Source organism: Heterodontus francisci, chromosome 46, assembly GCF_036365525.1.
Source record: "Heterodontus francisci isolate sHetFra1 chromosome 46, sHetFra1.hap1, whole genome shotgun sequence".
Classification (NCBI taxonomy): Eukaryota; Metazoa; Chordata; class Chondrichthyes; order Heterodontiformes; family Heterodontidae; genus Heterodontus; species Heterodontus francisci.
The window spans coordinates 17,156,395-17,180,837 of record NC_090416.1 but is presented as its reverse complement, the minus strand read 5'-3'; the positions used below and the strand labels follow the sequence as shown (position 1 = coordinate 17,180,837).

The 24,443-nt window shown below is 36.5% G+C and overlaps 1 protein-coding gene across 4 annotated transcripts in view; it reads left to right on the top strand.

The window, feature by feature from the left end:
* The window catches only part of LOC137356820 (thrombospondin type-1 domain-containing protein 4-like), a 134,427-nt gene that overhangs the window by 40,580 nt on the left and 69,404 nt on the right, over positions 1–24,443 (top strand). For all 4 annotated transcript variants that reach the window (XM_068022626.1, XM_068022628.1, XM_068022629.1 and 1 more), the window contains exons 3-5: positions 1,241–1,313; positions 4,023–4,762; positions 5,235–6,387. In XM_068022626.1, the coding sequence (XP_067878727.1) occupies positions 1,241–1,313; positions 4,023–4,762; positions 5,235–6,387 (1,966 nt within the window). The remainder of the gene's footprint in view (positions 1–1,240; positions 1,314–4,022; positions 4,763–5,234; positions 6,388–24,443) is intronic.

The following is a 24,443-nucleotide window of genomic DNA, read 5'->3' as shown; positions in this document are numbered from 1 at the left end:
TTTGTGTTCGAGTCCCGCTCCGGAGATTTGAGCAGATAGTTGGCGGGAACAGTGACACTGTGGTTTTGTTACCAGACTAGTAATCCAGAGGCCCGGACTAATATTCCACAGACGAGTTCATATCCCAACACCGGGGAATTTCAAGTTAATTAACTAAATCTGGAATCAAAACCGAATCTCAGTACTGGTGATCAAGAAACTACTGGATTGTTGCAAAAACCCATCCGGTTCCCCCAGGGAAGGAAAGCTGCTGTCTTTATCCATTTGGCCGCTATGTGACTCCAGGCCCACTCTTAACTGCCCTCTGAAATGGCCCAGCAAGCCACTCAGTTGGACCAAACTGCTCATCACATGGACTGTAGTAGTTCAATAAAGTGGCTCACCATCACCTTCTCAGGGGCAATTAGGGATGGGCAGTAAATGCTGGCCTGGCCAGTGACACCTACATCCTTTGAATGAATAAAAAAAATACAAGACACTCCCAGTGCCAGTACTGAGGGAGTGCTGCACTGTCGGAGGATCAGTATTGAGGGAGCGCCGCACTGTCGGAGGGTCAGTATTGAGGGAGCGCCGCACTGTCGGAGGGTCAGTACTGAGGGAGCGCTGCACTGTCGGAGGGTCAGTAATGAGGGAGCGCTGCACTGTCGGAGGGTCAGTACTGAGGGAGCGCTGCACTGTCGGAGGGTCAGTATTGAGGGAGCGCTGCACTGTCGGAGGGTCAGTATTGAGGGAGCGCTGCACTGTCGGAGGGTCAGTATTGAGGGAGCGCTGCACTGTCGGAGGGTCAGTACTGAGGGAGTGCTGCACTGTTGAAGGGTCAGTACTGAGGGAGTGCTGCACTGTCAGAGGTGCCCTGTTTCAAATGAGACATTAAACCGAGGCCTCTATCTGCCCCCTCAGGTGGATGGGAAAGATCCCAAGGCTACTATTGAAAGAAGGAGGGGGACTGGCGGAGCTCACCCTGGTGTCCTGGCACCAATATTTATCTCCCCAACTAACATCAGTAAAAACGGATGATCTGTTTCTTATTACATTGCGGTTTGTGGGAGCTTGCTGTGAGCAAATTGGCTTCTGTGTTCCCTACATTCCAGCAGTGACTACACTTCAAAAAGTACTTCACTGGGGTAAATCCCTTTTGGAACATCCGGAAGCCACAAAAGGCGCTATAGAAATGCAGGCTTTTGTTGTGCTGTGTAGTGACTGAGACACGGAATGACGAGACTTCCTTATTTCTTCTCAGGTTTTGCTGGGTGTCTGTGATTGTTGGTTTTCATCTCCTAACCATCCTTCAATTCTCCTACACACACAGAAAGGTGAGTCACCGTTGCAGTGTCAGGATGGGCTACTTTAGTCGCAAACTCTGCTCTCCACCCTTTCCTCAAATAAGGCCAAAAAGCAAAATACTGCGGATGCTGGAAATCTGAAATAAAAAGAACGAAGATTCACAGTTAGCGATTTGACAGTTCATGAACAGGTGCAGAGACATAGCAAGCTGTTAAAATTGAATCTATAAATCCAATGATTTAAAACTCACCATAGGTCGCTGCAATGTACCCCTAAACAGCCAAGCAGTTCATTCATGTCCCTCAGGGAAGGGAATCTGCTGTCCTTAGCCGCGCTGTGCCTGCACGTGACTCCTGTCTCACATCAACGTTAACTAAACCATTTGTGGGGGGGGGGTGGGGTGGGGGGGGGAGACCAGAACTAGGGGGCCATTTGTATAAGACAGCCACTAATAAATCCAATGGGGAATTCAGGAGAAACCTCTTTCCCCAGAGAGTGGTGAGAATGTGGAACTCGCTACCACAGGGAGTGGTTGAGGGGAATAGCAGAGATACATTTAAGGGGGAAGCTGGATAAACACACGAGGGAGAAAGGAATGGAAGGGTATGGTGATAGGGTGGGAGGAGACTCACCTCCCCCCTCCCTCATTCCCGTTGGTTCCACCTTGCAGTGCCCCAGCCATTCTTCACATGCAGGCCTCGACGGCAAGTGCCGTCGGGTTATTCGACCGTGAAGTTTATTGCAGGACAGCGATTGTGGGGGACTGCTGACAGGGCAGGTCACTGGACTGCGATGGGGAGCAGGAACCCTTTCCTTGCTCCAGGCAGCTGAGGCCAATTGAAGCCTGGATAGTGAGCGTCACCCAGACTGTTCACTCACAGGAAGCGTTGCACGCAGAATTGTTTCAGCGTAAAGTAATGAAGGAAAAGTTACAGTGAAATATACATCTTAAAATTGAAACTGAATGAGAAAAATGCAAGAAACATGGGGATTGGAAGAGAAGCCAGATCAGCTTTAAAGTTGAAGTTAACAATAACAACAAGTTGCATTTATATAGCGCCTTGAACATATGAAAACAGCCCAAGGTGCTTCACAGGAGCATAAATCAGACAAAATTTGATACTGAGCCACATAAGGAGATATTATGAAGTTGGGTAAAAAGAGATAGGCTTTAGGGAGCATCTTAAAGGAGGAGAGAGAGAGGCGGAGAGGTTGAGGGAGGGAATTCCAGAGCTTAGGGCCCCCAGGCAGCTGAAGGCACAGCCGCCCCCCAGTGGTGGAGCGATGGGAATCGGGGGGGCGGGGGGGGGGGAATGCACAAGAGGCCGGAATTGGAGGAGCGCAGAGATCTCGGAGGATTGTGGGGCTGGAAGGAGGTTGCAGAGCCAGGGAGAGAGGGAGAGGGCGAGGCCAGGGGGACATTTGCAAACGAGGATGAGAATTTGAAAAGGGAGGTGTTGGCAGACCGGGAGCCGATGTAGGCCAGGTCAGCGAGCACAGGGCGGGTGTTGGGTGGACGGGACTTGGTGCAAGTTGGGGAATGTGCAGCAGAGTTTTGGATGAGCTCAAGTCAAGGGAGAGTGGAAGGCTGGACGCCAGCCAGGAGGGCATTAGAATAGTTCAGTCCTGGAGGTAATGGGCACGGGTGAGGGTTTCAGCAGCAGATGAGCTGAGTCAGGGGCGGAGACATCAATAAAACTGTTTTCGACATCTCAGTTACCTTCTGGGAATATTTCACTGAAATCTGTGAAAGTGGCCCACTTGTTGAGCAGCCACGTTCTGGAACTCGAAGGGTTAATGGCATGTTACCATAACGACAGCCAGGCCCCGGGGTTCTGTATTGTCACTTGCTTGTCCTTTGTGTAACATGCAATAGGCTGTAGTTGGTGGGGGAAGTGGGGCCCACAGTCATTAACAGGGAGTGCAGGAGAATCCTGCCTGAATGTAATTTACCACTTGGCTTTCTCTTCCAATTCAGCCTGTGATAGCCTCAAGGGGGGGTGGGGAGAGAGACTCTTAAACATTAATCTGGCTGTATTACCAAGTGCTATTCACAGATGAAAAGGACTCCTGTATCTCTCTTGACCTGCCAGTCCCGATAGGTCATCAGCAGTCGGGGCAGTTTCACAGCGACGATCTGGGACTGACGAAAAATAGAACACACGTTTCACTCGCTTTTCCTCTTGGGAGGGACGGGGGTGGAGGAGGGGGAAATGGGAGAAGGAGGAAAGAGAAAGGAGTGGGGAAGGGGAGGGAAAAAGCAGTGGGGGAGGAGGGGCAGGGAAAGGGAGAAGGAAATGGGGCAGGGGAGGGGAGGGAGGTGAGGAGAGGGGGAGAAAGCCAGAGGGTTGGCTCACTGCACCAGAGGGTTAGGGAGGGAATTCCAGATCTTGGGGGCCCTGGCAGCCGAAGGCACGGCCGCCAATGGTGGAGTGATGGGAATTGGTGGGGGGGGGGGGGTGGGGAGGGGGTTTGGGGTGATCTCGAAGGGTTGTATGGATGGAGAAGGTTACAGAGATAGGAAGGAGTGTGAGGTCATGGAGGGATTTGAGCACGTGGATGGCAATTTTAAAATCGAGGCTTTACTGGACTAGGAGCCAGTGAAGGTCAGCAAGCAGCGTGGGTGACGGGTGAATTGGACTTAGTGTAAAACTTGGAGGCACTCTTCCCCCAGCCCTCCACACCGCTGTCTGGAGAAAAAGGACAACTTCCTTCAGTCTCTCTTATTGCCTCTCCAGGTCCCTCAGCGGAAATTGAGACAAGTTGTGGACACACAGGAGACAGTGGATGGTATTCCTGGAGTCTGGAGCTCTTGGGGCCCGTGGTCGTCCTGTTCAAGTTCCTGCGGGATTGGAATCGCACAGCAGAGCCGCAGGTGCATCCCACAGGAACCCGAGGGCCAGAGGTGGACCCTTCAACCAAGGGGGCCGTACTCGCAACCTCGGCCCCCGCAGGGGGAAAGCCAGTGGGATCCGTACTCTGGTCGGGCCGTCTCTGCCCTGAGGCCCACCTACTCCCTCCATGTGAACAGCGACCCCCCAACCCTCCCCCACGGACAATCCTCGCCGCTCCGAGCACAGCAAGAGCCCGCCAGCCATCATCAAGGGGAGGCATCCAGTCAGCACTCGCTTCCGCTGTACGGCGACCAGTTCCCGCTCAATCAGCCAGAGAGTCGCGTTTATGGACACAGGCGCCCAGCCAATGGGGAATCGGCTCCATACCAGACATACGGGCAGCTGTCCAATCGGGGATCAGTCCCTCTTTACCGACAGGGCCAACCGTCCAATCATGACAGGCAACGGCTACCTGCCAATCGGGACTCTCCACCTTATGGGGCTCCAAGTCTGATTAATCGGGAGTCCAGTCCACTCTATACCCCTGAAGGTTCACAGCCGAGGCAAAGAAGTGTGGCCAATTGGAGAGCCTCGACGGGAAACAGAAGGTCTTTGATGAGACAGGAGTTACGTCCTTTCAACAGGTAGGCTTCCTTCAACTCTGGTTTGGCACTGCCTCGATTTTTAAAATTCTCAGTCGTGTTTTCAGATCCCTCCATGGTCTCGCCCCTCCCTAATCTATAACTTCCTCCATCCCGACAATCCTCCGAGATCTCAGCGCTCCTCTGATTCCGGCCCCTTGTGTGTCTTCAGCTCCCTGAGCACTGGAATGCCCTCCCTAAACCTCCCCGCCTCTCTCTCTCCTCGAAGACATCTTTGACCGAGCTTTTCGTTACCTGTCCTAATATCTCCATACGTGAGGAAGTGGTTGAGGGATATGGGGAGAAGGTGGGATTGAAATCGAACAATAAAGGTGGTCCTTTTTCCTGATCTTAACACTTCCCATTTGCAGTTTGGAGCAAAGAGGACTGAGTGTGTGCTGACAGAGAACCATATAGTGCTTTTAAATTGACTGTCTGTGGTATTTTAGTTTTCTTTTTAAATATAATTCTACAGATCCCACACCAGAGGTGCGATCCGGCCCGGGCAGTACGGATATGGTAAAGTTCCCTCAAACTTCCGACTCCAAGGCGCCATGGCTCACCTTCTACAAGCAACTCCCAGGGATCGGCAAAGACACCAAAGCAGCACTCGACAAAGCCGTTTGTCGGAGGACGGGCCTCGGAGCAAGTCGGGGGCGAGGCAGGCGCAGAGGGCAGCTCGGGAGAGGAATCGAGCGCGACGGGGTTCGGAAACCGAGGACCGGGTTGAGAGCTCCAACTGGCAAAGCCAGCATCACGTCAGGGAGAGGAAGGGCAGCCTGGCCTCTTGGGAACGGGGACGACATTTGGCTGCTGAGGGCTTGCCTGATGGGGCATACCAGATATCGTTTGCAAAGCCACCCAACCTGGTGAAGGGAGTTAAGCTTGGAGCTTCTTCCCAACCTGAAGAACTGGTCCCAGAGGCACGTCCTGGTGTTGCTCATCGTCCAGTAGGGCTAGAGGCCTTATCAACACATAATTCATTGCAGCAGAGGCCCCACAAACAGGCCTTGCAAGACCTGAATTTCACCTCACAGGAGCTCGATGGTCCATTTTTTGTTTACGAGGCCCCAGATACCACAGAGTCCATTGCAGGAGTGTTGTTAGAGATGTTAAATGCGTCCGGCTACCGAGAGGAACCTCAAAAGCAGGCCAAAGACGAGCCGAACCCTCAAGTTAGGCGGAAGCGCCAGTTGCCCCAACCGGGGCCTGACTCTGAAGCACAGAGGGGGGCACCGGAGGAGACCAGTGGCAGAAAGGGCAGGAGGCGAGGCCCCGCAGACCGAGGGGTCCCGGCACTTACTCCACAAGGTGAGAAAGGCACCGAAGTAGGATCAGTAACCCCGGCCGACAGTGCGTCAACAAAGCCTGGGCACCTGAACCAGTCAGAGGCCCCACGCCTAGACAGCCGGGGCAGATGGCAGTGGACCCCTAAGGCCCAGCGCCAAAAGGAGCATCGGAAAAATCTCCAGTCCCCTCTTAAGAGCTTCAGCCGGCCTCGGAGACAGGACTACAGTGTGGTGACAGATCCCAGAACAGGTAGCCACCAACAGGATTGGAATCCATATCATTGGCCATCAGCTGCTTGTCCAGGAGTTGAGAAGCAATATAAAACATGCAGTTTGTCGGTAAGTCTGAAACTTTATTTTAGGTTATGTGTGACACTGGGTTTAACACTCCTGTATTTATTATATAATAAAACACTGTGTATTACTGGGTGTAACACTCCTGTATATATTATATAATAACACACTGTGTATTACTGGGTGTAACACTCCTGTATATATTATATAATAACACACTGTGTATTACTGGGTGTAACACTCCTGTATTTATTATATAATAAAACACTGTGTATTACTGGGTGTAACACTCCTGTATATATTATATAATAACACACTGTGTATTACTGAGTGTAACACTCCTCTATATATAAGATAATAACACACTGTGTATTACTGGGTGTAACACTCCTGTATATATTATATAATAACACACTGTGTATTACTGAGTGTAACACTCCTCTATATATAAGATAATAACACACTGTGTATTACTGGGTGTAACACTCCTGTATATATTATATAATAACACACTGTGTATTACTGGGTGTAACACTCCTGTATGTATTATATAATAACACACTGTATTACTGGGTGTAACACTCCTGTATATATTATATAATAACACACTGTGTATTACTGAGTGTAACACTCCTCTATATATAAGATAATAACACACTGTGTATTACTGGGTGTAACACTCCTGTATATATTATATAATAACACACTGTGTATTACTGGGTGTAACACTCCTGTATATATTATATAATAACACACTGTGTATTACTGGGTGTAACACTCCTGTATATATTATATAATAACACACTGTGTATTACTGGGTGTAACACTCCTGTATATATTATATAATAACACACTGTGTATTACTGGGTGTAACACTCCTGTATATATTATATAATAACACACTGTGTATTACTGAGTGTAACACTCCTGTATGTATTATATAATAACACACTGTATTACTGGGTGTAACACTCCTGTATATATTATATAATAACACACTGTGTATTACTGAGTGTAACACTCTATATATAAGATAATAACACACTGTGTATTACTGGGTGTAACACTCCTGTATATATTATATAATAACACACTGTGTATTACTGGGTGTAACACTCCTGTATATATTATATAATAACACACTGTGTATTACTGAGTGTAACACTCCTGTATGTATTATATAATAACACACTGTGTATTACTGGGTGTAACACTCCTGTATATATTATATAATAACACACTGTGTATTACTGAGTGTAACACTCCTCTATATATAAGATAATAACACACTGTGTATTACTGGGTGTAACACTCCTGTATATATTATATAATAACACACTGTGTATTACTGGGTGTAACACTCCTGTATGTATTATATAATAACACACTGTGTATTACTGAGTGTAACACTCCTCTATATATAAGATAATAACACACTGTGTATTACTGGGTGTAACACTCCTGTATATATTATATAATAACACACTGTGTATTACTGGGTGTAACACTCCTGTATATATTATATAATAACACACTGTGTATTACTGGGTGTAACACTCCTGTATGTATTATATAATAACACACTGTGTATTACTGGGTGTAACACTCCTGTATATATTATATAATAACACACTGTGTATTACGGGGTGTAACACTCCTGTATATATTATATAATAACACACTGTGTATTACTGGGTGTAACACACCTCTATATACTATATAATAACACACTGTGTATTACTGGGTGTAACACTCCTGTATGTATTATATAATAACACACTGTATTACTGGGTGTAACACTCCTGTATATATTATATAATAACACACTGTGTATTACTGGGTGTAACACTCCTGTATATATTATATAATAACACACTGTGTATTACTGGGTGTAACACTCCTGTATGTATTATATAATAACACACTGTATTACTGGGTGTAACACTCCTGTATATATTATATAATAACACACTCTGTATTACTGGGTGGAACACTCCTCTATATATAAGATAATAACACACTGTGTATTACTGGGTGTAACACTCCTGTATATATTATATAATAACACACTGTGTCTTACTGGGTGTAACACTCCTGTATATATTATATAATAACACACTGTGTATTACTGAGTGTAACACTCCTCTATATATAAGATAATAACACACTGTGTATTACTGGGTGTAACACTCCTGTATATATTATATAATAACACACTGTGTATTACTGGGTGTAACACTCCTGTATGTATTATATAATAACACACTGTATTACTGGGTGTAACACTCCTGTATATATTATATAATAACACACTGTGTATTACTGGGTGTAACACTCCTGTATGTATTATATAATAACACACTGTATTACTGGGTGTAACACTCCTGTATATATTATATAATAACACACTGTATTACTGGGTGTAACACTCCTGTATATATTATATAATAACACACTGTGTTACCGTGTGTAACACTCCTGTATATATTATATAATAACACACTGTGTATTACTGGGTGTAACACTCCTGTATATATTATATAATAACACACTGTATTACTGGGTGTAACACTCCTGTATATATTATATAATAACACACTGTGTATTACTGGGTTTAACACACCTGTATATATTATATAATAACACACTGTGTATTACTGGGTGTAACACTCCTGTATGTATTATATAATAACACACTGTATTACTGGGTGTAACACTCCTGTATATATTATATAATAACACACTCTGTATTACTGGGTGGAACACACCTGTATATATTATATAATAACACACTGTGTATTACTGGGTTTAACACACCTGTATATATTATATAATAACACACTGTGTATTACTGGGTGTAACACTCCTGTATATATAATATAATAACACACTGTGTATTACTGGGTTTAACACACCTGTATATATTATATAATAACACACTGTGTATTACTGGGTGTAACACTCCTGTATGTATTATATAATAACACACTGTATTACTGGGTGTAACACTCCTGTATATATTATATAATAACACACTGTGTATTACTGGGTGTAACACTCCTGTATATATTATATAATAACACACTGTGTATTACTGGGTTTAACACACCTGTATATATTATATAATAACACACTGTGTATTACTGGGTGTAACACTCCTGTATATATTATATAATAACACACTGTATTACTGGGTGTAACACTCCTGTATATATTATATAATAACACACTGTGTATTACTGGGTGTAACACTCCTCTATATATTATATAATAACACACTGTGTATTACTGGGTGTAACACTCCTGTATATATTATATAATAACACACTGTCTTACTGGGTGTAACACTCCTCTATATATTATATAATAACACACTGTGTATTACTGGGTGTAACACTCCTGTATATATTATATAATAACACACTGTCTTACTGGGTGTAACACTCCTCTATATATTATATAATAACACACTGTGTATTACTGGGTGTAACACTCCTGTATATATTATATAATAACACACTGTGTATTACTGGGTGTAACACACGTGTATATATTATATAATAACACACTGTGTATTACTGGGTGTAACACTCCTGTATATATTATATAATAACACACTGTGTATTACTGGGTGTAACACTCCTCTATATATTATATAATAACACACTGTGTATTACTGGGTGTAACACTCCTGTATATATTATATAATAACACACTGTCTTACTGGGTGTAACACTCCTCTATATATTATATAATAACACACTGTGTATTACTGGGTGTAACACACCTGTATATATTATATAATAACACACTGTCTTACTGGGTGTAACACTCCTCTATATATTATATAATAACACACTGTGTATTACTGGGTGTAACACACCTGTATATATTATATAATAACACACTGTATTACTGGGTGTAACACTCCTGTATATATTATATAATAACACACTGTGTATTACTGGGTGTAACACTCCTGTATATATTATATAATAACACACTGTCTTACTGGGTGTAACACTCCTCTATATATTATATAATAACACACTGTGTGTTACTGGGTGTAACACTCCTGTATATATTATATAATAACACACTGTGTATTACTGGGTGTAACACTCCTGTATATATTATATAATAACACACTGTATTACTGGGTGTAACACTCCTGTATATATTATATAATAACACACTGTCTTACTGGGTGTAACACTCCTCTATATATTATATAATAACACACTGTGTATTACTGGGTGTAACACACCTGTATATATTATATAATAACACACTGTATTACTGGGTGTAACACTCCTGTATATATTATATAATAACACACTGTGTATTACTGGGTGTAACACTCCTCTATATATTATATAATAACACACTGTGTATTACTGGGTGTAACACTCCTGTATATATTATATAATAACACACTGTGTATTACTGGGTGTAACACTCCTGTATATATTATATAATAACACACTGTCTTACTGGGTGTAACACTCCTCTATATATTATATAATAACACACTGTGTATTACTGGGTGTAACACACCTGTATATATTATATAATAACACACTGTCTTACTGGGTGTAACACTCCTCTATATATTATATAATAACACACTGTGTGTTACTGGGTGTAACACTCCTGTATATATTATATAATAACACACTGTGTATTACTGGGTGTAACACTCCTGTATATATTATATAATAACACACTGTATTACTGGGTGTAACACTCCTGTATATATTATATAATAACACACTGTCTTACTGGGTGTAACACTCCTCTATATATTATATAATAACACACTGTGTATTACTGGGTGTAACACACCTGTATATATTATATAATAACACACTGTATTACTGGGTGTAACACTCCTGTATATATTATATAATAACACACTGTCTTACTGGGTGTAACACTCCTCTATATATTATATAATAACACACTGTGTATTACTGGGTGTAACACTCCTGTATATATTATATAATAACACACTGTGTATTACTGGGTGTAACACACGTGTATATATTATATAATAACACACTGTGTATTACTGGGTGTAACACTCCTGTATATATTATATAATAACACACTGTGTATTACTGGGTGTAACACACGTGTATATATTATATAATAACACACTGTGTATTACTGGGTGTAACACTCCTGTATATATTATATAATAACACACTGTGTATTACTGGGTGTAACACTCCTCTATATATTATATAATAACACACTGTGTATTACTGGGTGTAACACTCCTGTATATATTATATAATAACACACTGTCTTACTGGGTGTAACACTCCTCTATATATTATATAATAACACACTGTGTATTACTGGGTGTAACACACCTGTATATATTATATAATAACACACTGTCTTACTGGGTGTAACACTCCTCTATATATTATATAATAACACACTGTGTATTACTGGGTGTAACACACCTGTATATATTATATAATAACACACTGTATTACTGGGTGTAACACTCCTGTATATATTATATAATAACACACTGTGTATTACTGGGTGTAACACTCCTGTATATATTATATAATAACACACTGTCTTACTGGGTGTAACACTCCTCTATATATTATATAATAACACACTGTCTTACTGGGTGTAACACTCCTCTATATATTATATAATAACACACTGTGTATTACTGGGTGTAACACACCTGTATATATTATATAATAACACACTGTCTTACTGGGTGTAACACTCCTCTATATATTATATAATAACACACTGTGTGTTACTGGGTGTAACACTCCTGTATATATTATATAATAACACACTGTGTATTACTGGGTGTAACACTCCTGTATATATTATATAATAACACACTGTATTACTGGGTGTAACACTCCTGTATATATTATATAATAACACACTGTCTTACTGGGTGTAACACTCCTCTATATATTATATAATAACACACTGTGTATTACTGGGTGTAACACACCTGTATATATTATATAATAACACACTGTATTACTGGGTGTAACACTCCTGTATATATTATATAATAACACACTGTCTTACTGGGTGTAACACTCCTCTATATATTATATAATAACACACTGTGTATTACTGGGTGTAACACTCCTGTATATATTATATAATAACACACTGTGTATTACTGGGTGTAACACTCCTGTATATATTATATAATAACACACTGTCTTACTGGGTGTAACACTCCTCTATATATTATATAATAACACACTGTGTATTACTGGGTGTAACACACCTGTATATATTATATAATAACACACTGTATTACTGGGTGTAACACTCCTGTATATATTATATAATAACACACTGTGTATTACTGGGTGTAACACTCCTGTATATATTATATAATAACACACTGTCTTACTGGGTGTAACACTCCTCTATATATTATATAATAACACACTGTGTGTTACTGGGTGTAACACTCCTGTATATATTATATAATAACACACTGTGTATTACTGGGTGTAACACTCCTGTATATATTATATAATAACACACTGTATTACTGGGTGTAACACTCCTGTATATATTATATAATAACACACTGTGTATTACTGGGTTTAACACACCTGTATATATTATATAATAACACACTGTGTATTACTGGGTGTAACACTCCTGTATATATTATATAATAACACACTGTATTACTGGGTGTAACACTCCTGTATATATTATATAATAACACACTGTGTATTACTGGGTTTAACACACCTGTATATATTATATAATAACACACTGTGTATTACTGGGTGTAACACACCTGTATATATTATATAATAACACACTGTGTATTACTGGGTGTAACACTCCTGTATATATTATATAATATCACACTGTGTATTACTGGGTGTAACACTCCTGTATATATTATATAATATCACACTGTGTATTACTGGGTGTAACACTCCTGTATATATTATATAATAACACACTGTGTATTACTGGGTGTAACACTCCTGTATATATTATATAATATCACACTGTGTATTACTGGGTGTAACACTCCTGTATATATTATATAATAACACACTGTGTATTACCGTGTGTAACACTCCTGTATATATTATATAATAACACACTGTGTATTACTGGGTGTAACACTCCTGTATGTATTATATAATAACACACTGTGTATTACTGGGTGTAACACTCCTGTATATATTATATAATAACACACTGTGTATTACTGGGTGTAACACACCTGTATATATTATATAATAACACACTGTGTATTACTGGGTTTAACACACCTGTATATATTATATAATAACACACTGTGTATTACTGGGTGTAACACTCCTGTATGTATTATATAATAACACACTGTATTACTGGGTGTAACACTCCTGTATATATTATATAATAACACACTGTGTATTACTGGGTGTAACACTCCTGTATATATTATATAATAACACACTGTGTATTACTGGGTTTAACACACCTGTATATATTATATAATAACACACTGTGTATTACTGGGTGTAACACTCCTGTATATATTATATAATAACACACTGTATTACTGGGTGTAACACTCCTGTATATATTATATAATAACACACTGTGTATTACTGGGTTTAACACACCTGTATATATTATATAATAACACACTGTGTATTACTGGGTGTAACACTCCTGTATATATTATATAATAACACACTGTATTACTGGGTGTAACACTCCTGTATATATTATATAATAACACACTGTGTATTACTGGGTTTAACACACCTGTATATATTATATAATAACACACTGTGTATTACTGGGTGTAACACACCTGTATATATTATATAATAACACACTGTGTATTACTGGGTGTAACACTCCTGTATATATTATATAATATCACACTGTGTATTACTGGGTGTAACACTCCTGTATATATTATATAATATCACACTGTGTATTACTGGGTGTAACACTCCTGTATATATTATATAATAACACACTGTGTATTACTGGGTGTAACACTCCTGTATATATTATATAATATCACACTGTGTATTACTGGGTGTAACACTCCTGTATATATTATATAATAACACACTGTGTATTACCGTGTGTAACACTCCTGTATATATTATATAATAACACACTGTGTATTACTGGGTGTAACACTCCTGTATGTATTATATAATAACACACTGTGTATTACTGGGTGTAACACTCCTGTATATATTATATAATAACACACTGTGTATTACTGGGTGTAACACACCTGTATATATTATATAATAACACACTGTGTATTACTGGGTGTAACACTCCTGTATATATTATATAATATCACACTGTGTATTACTGGGTGTAACACTCCTGTATATATTATATAATAACACACTGTGTATTACTGGGTGTAACACTCCTGTATATATTATATAATAACACACTGTGTATTACTGGGTGTAACACTCCTGTATGTATTATATAATATCACACTGTGTATTACTGGGTGTAACACACCTGTATATATTATATAATAACACACTGTGTATTACTGGGTGTAACACTCCTGTATATATTATATAATATCACACTGTGTATTACTGGGTGTAACACTCCTGTATATATTATATAATAACACACTGTGTATTACTGGGTGTAACACTCTTGTATATATTATATAATAACACACTGTGTATTACTGGGTGTAACACTCCTGTATATATTATATAATAACACACTGTGTATTACTGGGTGTAACACTCCTGTATGTATTATATAATAACACACTGTGTATTACTGGGTGTAACACTCCTGTATATATTATATAATAACACACTGTGTATTACTGGGTGTAACTCTCCTGTATATATTATATAATAACACACTGTGTATTACTGGGTGTAACACTCCTGTATATATTATATAATAACACACTGTATTACTGGGTGTAACACTCCTGTATATATTATATAATATCACACTGTGTATTACTGGGTGTAACACTCCTGTATATATTATATAATAACACACTGTGTATTACTGGGTGTAACACTCCTGTATATATTATATAATAACACACTGTATTACTGGGTGTAACACTCCTGTATATATTATATAATATCACACTGTGTATTACTGGGTGGAACACTCCTCTATATATTATATAATAACACACTGTGTATTACTGGGTGTAACACTCCTGTATATATTATATAATAACACACTGTGTATTACTGGGTGTAACACTCCTGTATATATTATATAATAACACACTCTGTATTACTGGGTGGAACACTCCTCTATATATAAGATAATAACACACTGTGTATTACTGGGTGTAACACTCCTGTATATATTATATAATAACACACTGTGTATTACTGGGTGTAACACTCCTGTATATATTATATAATAACACACTGTGTATTACTGAGTGTAACACTCCTCTATATATAAGATAATAACACACTGTGTATTACTGGGTGTAACACTCCTGTATATATTATATAATAACACACTGTGTATTACTGGGTGTAACACTCCTGTATGTATTATATAATAACACACTGTATTACTGGGTGTAACACTCCTGTATATATTATATAATAACACACTGTGTATTACTGGGTGTAACACTCCTGTATATATTATATAATAACACACTGTATTACTGGGTGTAACACTCCTGTATATATTATATAATAACACACTGTGTATTACTGGGTGTAACACTCCTGTATATATTATACAATAACACACCGTGTATTACTGGGTGTAACACTCCTGTATATATTATATAATAACACACTGTGTATTACTGGGTGTAACACTCCTGTATGTATTATATAATAACACACTGTATTACTGGGTGTAACACTCCTGTATATATTATATAATAACACACTCTGTATTACTGGGTGGAACACTCCTCTATATATAAGATAATAACACACTGTGTATTACTGGGTGTAACACTCCTGTATATATTATATAATAACACACTGTGTATTACTGGGTGTAACACTCCTGTATATATTATATAATAACACACTGTGTATTACTGAGTGTAACACTCCTCAATATATAAGATAATAACACACTGTGTATTACTGGGTGTAACACTCCTGTATATATTATATAATAACACACTGTGTATTACTGGGTGTAACACTCCTGTATGTATTATATAATAACACACTGTATTACTGGGTGTAACACTCCTGTATATATTATATAATAACACACTGTGTATTACTGGGTGTAACACTCCTGTATGTATTATATAATAACACACTGTATTACTGGGTGTAACACTCCTGTATATATTATATAATAACACACTGTATTACTGGGTGTAACACTCCTGTATATATTATATAATAACACACTGTGTTACCGTGTGTAACACTCCTGTATATATTATATAATAACACACTGTGTATTACTGGGTGTAACACTCCTGTATATATTATATAATAACACACTGTATTACTGGGTGTAACACTCCTGTATATATTATATAATAACACACTGTGTATTACTGGGTTTAACACACCTGTATATATTATATAATAACACACTGTGTATTACTGGGTGTAACACTCCTGTATGTATTATATAATAACACACTGTATTACTGGGTGTAACACTCCTGTATATATTATATAATAACACACTGTGTATTACTGGGTGTAACACTCCTGTATATATTATATAATAACACACTGTGTATTACTGGGTGTAACACTCCTGTGTATATTATATAATAACACACTGTGTATTACTGGGTGTAACACTCCTGTATATATTATATAATAACACACTGTATTACTGGGTGTAACACTCCTGTATATATTATATAATAACACACTGTGTATTACTGGGTTTAACACACCTGTATATATTATATAATAACACACTGTGTATTACTGGGTGTAACACTCCTGTATATATTATATAATAACACACTGTGTATTACTGGGTTTAACACACCTGTATATATTATATAATAACACACTGTGTATTACTGGGTGTAACACTCCTGTATGTATTATATAATAACACACTGTATTACTGGGTGTAACACTCCTGTATATATTATATAATAACACACTGTATTACTGGGTGTAACACTCCTGTATATATTATATAATAACACACTGTGTATTACTGGGTTTAACACACCTGTATATATTATATAATAACACACTGTGTATTACTGGGTGTAACACTCCTGTATATATTATATAATAACACACTGTATTACTGGGTGTAACACTCCTGTATATATTATATAATAACACACTGTGTATTACTGGGTTTAACACACCTGTATATATTATATAATAACACACTGTGTATTACTGGGTGTAACACTCCTGTATATATTATATAATAACACACTGTATTACTGGGTGTAACACTCCTGTATATATTATATAATAACACACTGTGTATTACTGGGTTTAACACACCTGTATATATTATATAATAACACACTGTGTATTACTGGGTGTAACACACCTGTATATATTATATAATAACACACTGTGTATTACTGGGTGTAACACTCCTGTATATATTATATAATATCACACTGTGTATTACTGGGTGTAACACTCCTGTATATATTATATAATAACACACTGGGTATTACTGGGTGTAACACTCCTGTATATATTATATAATAACACACTGTGTATTACTGGGTGTAACACACCTGTATATATTATATAATAACACACTGTGTATTACTGAGTGTAACACTCCTGTATATATTATATAATATCACACTGTGTATTACTGGGTGTAACACTCCTGTATATATTATATAATAACACACTGTGTATTACCGTGTGTAACACTCCTGTATATATTATATAATAACACACTGTGTATTACTGGGTGTAACACTCCTGTATGTATTATATAATATCACACTGTGTATTACTGGGTGTAACACTCCTGTATATATTATATAATAACACACTGTGTATTACCGTGTGTAACACTCCTGTATATATTATATAATAACACACTGTGTATTACTGGGTGTAACACTCCTGTATGTATTATATAATAACACACTGTGTATTACTGGGTGTAACACTCCTGTATATATTATATAATAACACACTGTGTATTACTGGGTGTAACACTCCTGTATATATTATATAATAACACACTGTGTATTACTGGGTTTAACACACCTGTATATATTATATAATAACACACTGTGTATTACTGGGTGTAACACTCCTGTATGTATTATATAATAACACACTGTATTACTGGGTGTAACACTCCTGTATATATTATATAATAACACACTGTGTATTACTGGGTGTAACACTCCTGTATATATTATATAATAACACACTGTGTATTACTGGGTGTAACACTCCTGTATATATTATATAATAACACACTGTGTATTACTGGGTGTAACACTCCTGTATGTATTATATAATAACACACTGTATTACTGGGTGTAACACTCCTGTATATATTATATAATAACACACTGTGTATTACTGGGTGTAACACTCCTGTATATATTATATAATAACACACTGTGTATTACTGGGTGTAACACTCCTGTATATATTATATAATAACACACTGTGTATTACTGGGTGTAACACTCCTGTATATATTATATAATAACACACTGTATTACTGGGTGTAACACTCCTGTATATATTATATAATAACACACTGTGTATTACTGGGTTTAACACACCTGTATATATTATATAATAACACACTGTGTATTACTGGGTGTAACACTCCTGTATATATTATATAATAACACACTGTGTATTACTGGGTTTAACACACCTGTATATATTATATAATAACACACTGTGTATTACTGGGTGTAACACTCCTGTATGTATTATATAATAACACACTGTATTACTGGGTGTAACACTCCTGTATATATTATATAATAACACACTGTATTACTGGGTGTAACACTCCTGTATATATTATATAATAACACACTGTGTATTACTGGGTTTAACACACCTGTATATATTATATAATAACACACTGTGTATTACTGGGTGTAACACTCCTGTATATATTATATAATAACACACTGTATTACTGGGTGTAACACTCCTGTATATATTATATAATAACACACTGTGTATTACTGGGTTTAACACACCTGTATATATTATATAATAACACACTGTGTATTACTGGGTGTAACACTCCTGTATATATTATATAATAACACACTGTATTACTGGGTGTAACACTCCTGTATATATTATATAATAACACACTGTGTATTACTGGGTTTAACACACCTGTATATATTATATAATAACACACTGTGTATTACTGGGTGTAACACACCTGTATATATTATATAATAACACACTGTGTATTACTGGGTGTAACACTCCTGTATATATTATATAATATCACACTGTGTATTACTGGGTGTAACACTCCTGTATATATTATATAATAACACACTGGGTATTACTGGGTGTAACACTCCTGTATATATTATATAATAACACACTGTGTATTACTGGGTGTAACACACCTGTATATATTATATAATAACACACTGTGTATTACTGAGTGTAACACTCCTGTATATATTATATAATATCACACTGTGTATTACTGGGTGTAACACTCCTGTATATATTATATAATAACACACTGTGTATTACCGTGTGTAACACTCCTGTATATATTATATAATAACACACTGTGTATTACTGGGTGTAACACTCCTGTATGTATTATATAATATCACACTGTGTATTACTGGGTGTAACACTCCTGTATATATTATATAATAACACACTGTGTATTACCGTGTGTAACACTCCTGTATATATTATATAATAACACACTGTGTATTACTGGGTGTAACACTCCTGTATGTATTATATAATAACACACTGTGTATTACTGGGTGTAACACTCCTGTATATATTATATAATAACACACTGTGTATTACTGGGTGTAACACTCCTGTATATATTATATAATAACACACTGTGTATTACTGGGTTTAACACACCTGTATATATTATATAATAACACACTGTGTATTACTGGGTGTAACACTCCTGTATGTATTATATAATAACACACTGTATTACTGGGTGTAACACTCCTGTATATATTATATAATAACACACTGTATTACTGGGTGTTACACTCCTGTATATATTATATAATAACACACTGTGTATTACTGGGTTTAACACACCTGTATATATTATATAATAACACACTGTGTATTACTGGGTGTAACACTCCTGTATATATTATATAATAACACACTGTATTACTGGGTGTAACACTCCTGTATATATTATATAATAACACACTGTGTATTACTGGGTTTAACACACCTGTATATATTATATAATAACACACTGTGTATTACTGGGTGTAACACTCCTGTATATATTATATAATAACACACTGTATTACTGGGTGTAACACTCCTGTATATATTATATAATAACACACTGTGTATTACTGGGTGTAACACTCCTGTATATATTATATAATAACACACTGTATTACTGGGTGTAACACTCCTGTATATATTATATAATAACACACTGTGTATTACTGGGTGTAACACACCTGTATATATTATATAATAACACACTGTGTATTACTGGGTGTAACACTCCTGTATATATTATATAATATCACACTGTGTATTACTGGGTGTAACACTCCTGTATATATTATATAATAACACACTGGGTATTACTGGGTGTAACACTCCTGTATATATTATATAATAACACACTGTGTATTACTGGGTGTAACACACCTGTATATATTATATAATAACACACTGTGTATTACTGAGTGTAACACTCCTGTATATATTATATAATATCACACTGTGTATTACTGGGTGTAACACTCCTGTATATATTATATAATAACACACTGTGTATTACCGTGTGTAACACTCCTGTATATATTATATAATAACACACTGTGTATTACTGGGTGTAACACTCCTGTATGTATTATATAATATCACACTGTGTATTACTGGGTGTAACACTCCTGTATATATTATATAATAACACACTGTGTATTACCGTGTGTAACACTCCTGTATATATTATATAATAACACACTGTGTATTACTGGGTGTAACACTCCTGTATGTATTATATAATAACACACTGTGTATTACTGGGTGTAACACTCCTGTATATATTATATAATAACACACTGTGTATTACTGGGTGTAACACTCCTGTATATATTATATAATAACACACTGTGTATTACTGGGTTTAACACACCTGTATATATTATATAATAACACACTGTGTATTACTGGGTGTAACACTCCTGTATGTATTATATAATAACACACTGTATTACTGGGTGTAACACTCCTGTATATATTATATAATAACACACTGTGTATTACTGGGTGTAACACTCCTGTATATATTATATAATAACACACTGTGTATTACTGGGTGTAACACTCCTGTATATATTATATAATAACACACTGTGTATTACTGGGTGTAACACTCCTGTATGTATTATATAATAACACACTGTATTACTGGGTGTAACACTCCTGTATATATTATATAATAACACACTGTGTATTACTGGGTGTAACACTCCTGTATATATTATATAATAACACACTGTGTATTACTGGGTGTAACACTCCTGTATATATTATATAATAACACACTGTGTATTACTGGGTGTAACACTCCTGTATATATTATATAATAACACACTGTATTACTGGGTGTAACACTCCTGTATATATTATATAATAACACACTGTGTATTACTGGGTTTAACACACCTGTATATATTATATAATAACACACTGTGTATTACTGGGTGTAACACTCCTGTATATATTATATAATAACACACTGTGTATTACTGGGTTTAACACACCTGTATATATTATATAATAACACACTGTGTATTACTGGGTGTAACACTCCTGTATGTATTATATAATAACACACTGTATTACTGGGTGTAACACTCCTGTATATATTATATAATAACACACTGTATTACTGGGTGTAACACTCCTGTATATATTATATAATAACACACTGTGTATTACTGGGTTTAACACACCTGTATATATTATATAATAACACACTGTGTATTACTGGGTGTAACACTCCTGTATATATTATATAATAACACACTGTATTACTGGGTGTAACACTCCTGTATATATTATATAATAACACACTGTGTATTACTGGGTTTAACACACCTGTATATATTATATAATAACACACTGTGTATTACTGGGTGTAACACTCCTGTATATATTATATAATAACACACTGTATTACTGGGTGTAACACTCCTGTATATATTATATAATAACACACTGTGTATTACTGGGTTTAACACACCTGTATATATTATATAATAACACACTGTGTATTACTGGGTGTAACACACCTGTATATATTATATAATAACACACTGTGTATTACTGGGTGTAACACTCCTGTATATATTATATAATATCACACTGTGTATTACTGGGTGTAACACTCCTGTATATATTATATAATAACACACTGGTATTACTGGGTGTAACACTCCTGTATATATTATATAATAACACACTGTGTATTACTGGGTGTAACACACCTGTATATATTATATAATAACACACTGTGTATTACTGAGTGTAACACTCCTGTATATATTATATAATATCACACTGTGTATTACTGGGTGTAACACTCCTGTATATATTATATAATAACACACTGTGTATTACCGTGTGTAACACTCCTGTATATATTATATAATAACACACTGTGTATTACTGGGTGTAACACTCCTGTATGTATTATATAATATCACACTGTGTATTACTGGGTGTAACACTCCTGTATATATTATATAATAACACACTGTGTATTACCGTGTGTAACACTCCTGTATATATTATATAATAACACACTGTGTATTACTGGGTGTAACACTCCTGTATGTATTATATAATAACACACTGTGTATTACTGGGTGTAACACTCCTGTATATATTATATAATAACACACTGTGTATTACTGGGTGTAACACTCCTGTATATATTATATAATAACACACTGTGTATTACTGGGTTTAACACACCTGTATATATTATATAATAACACACTGTGTATTACTGGGTGTAACACTCCTGTATGTATTATATAATAACACACTGTATTACTGGGTGTAACACTCCTGTATATATTATATAATAACACACTGTATTACTGGGTGTTACACTCCTGTATATATTATATAATAACACACTGTGTATTACTGGGTTTAACACACCTGTATATATTATATAATAACACACTGTGTATTACTGGGTGTAACCTCCTGTATATATTATATAATAACACACTGTATTACTGGGTGTAACACTCCTGTATATATTATATAATAACACACTGTGTATTACTGGGTTTAACACACCTGTATATATTATATAATAACACACTGTGTATTACTGGGTGTAACACTCCTGTATATATTATATAATAACACACTGTATTACTGGGTGTAACACTCCTGTATATATTATATAATAACACACTGTGTATTACTGGGTTTAACACACCTGTATATATTATATAATAACACACTGTGTATTACTGGGTGTAACACACCTGTATATATTATATAATAACACACTGTGTATTACTGGGTGTAACACTCCTGTATATATTATATAATATCACACTGTGTATTACTGGGTGTAACACTCCTGTATATATTATATAATATCACACTGTGTATTACTGGGTGTAACACTCCTGTATATATTATATAATAACACACTGTGTATTACTGGGTGTAACACTCCTGTATATATTATATAATATCACACTGTGTATTACTGGGTGTAACACTCCTGTATATATTATATAATAACACACTGTGTATTACCGTGTGTAACACTCCTGTATATATTATATAATAACACACTGTGTATTACTGGGTGTAACACTCCTGTATGTATTATATAATAACACACTGTGTATTACTGGGTGTAACACT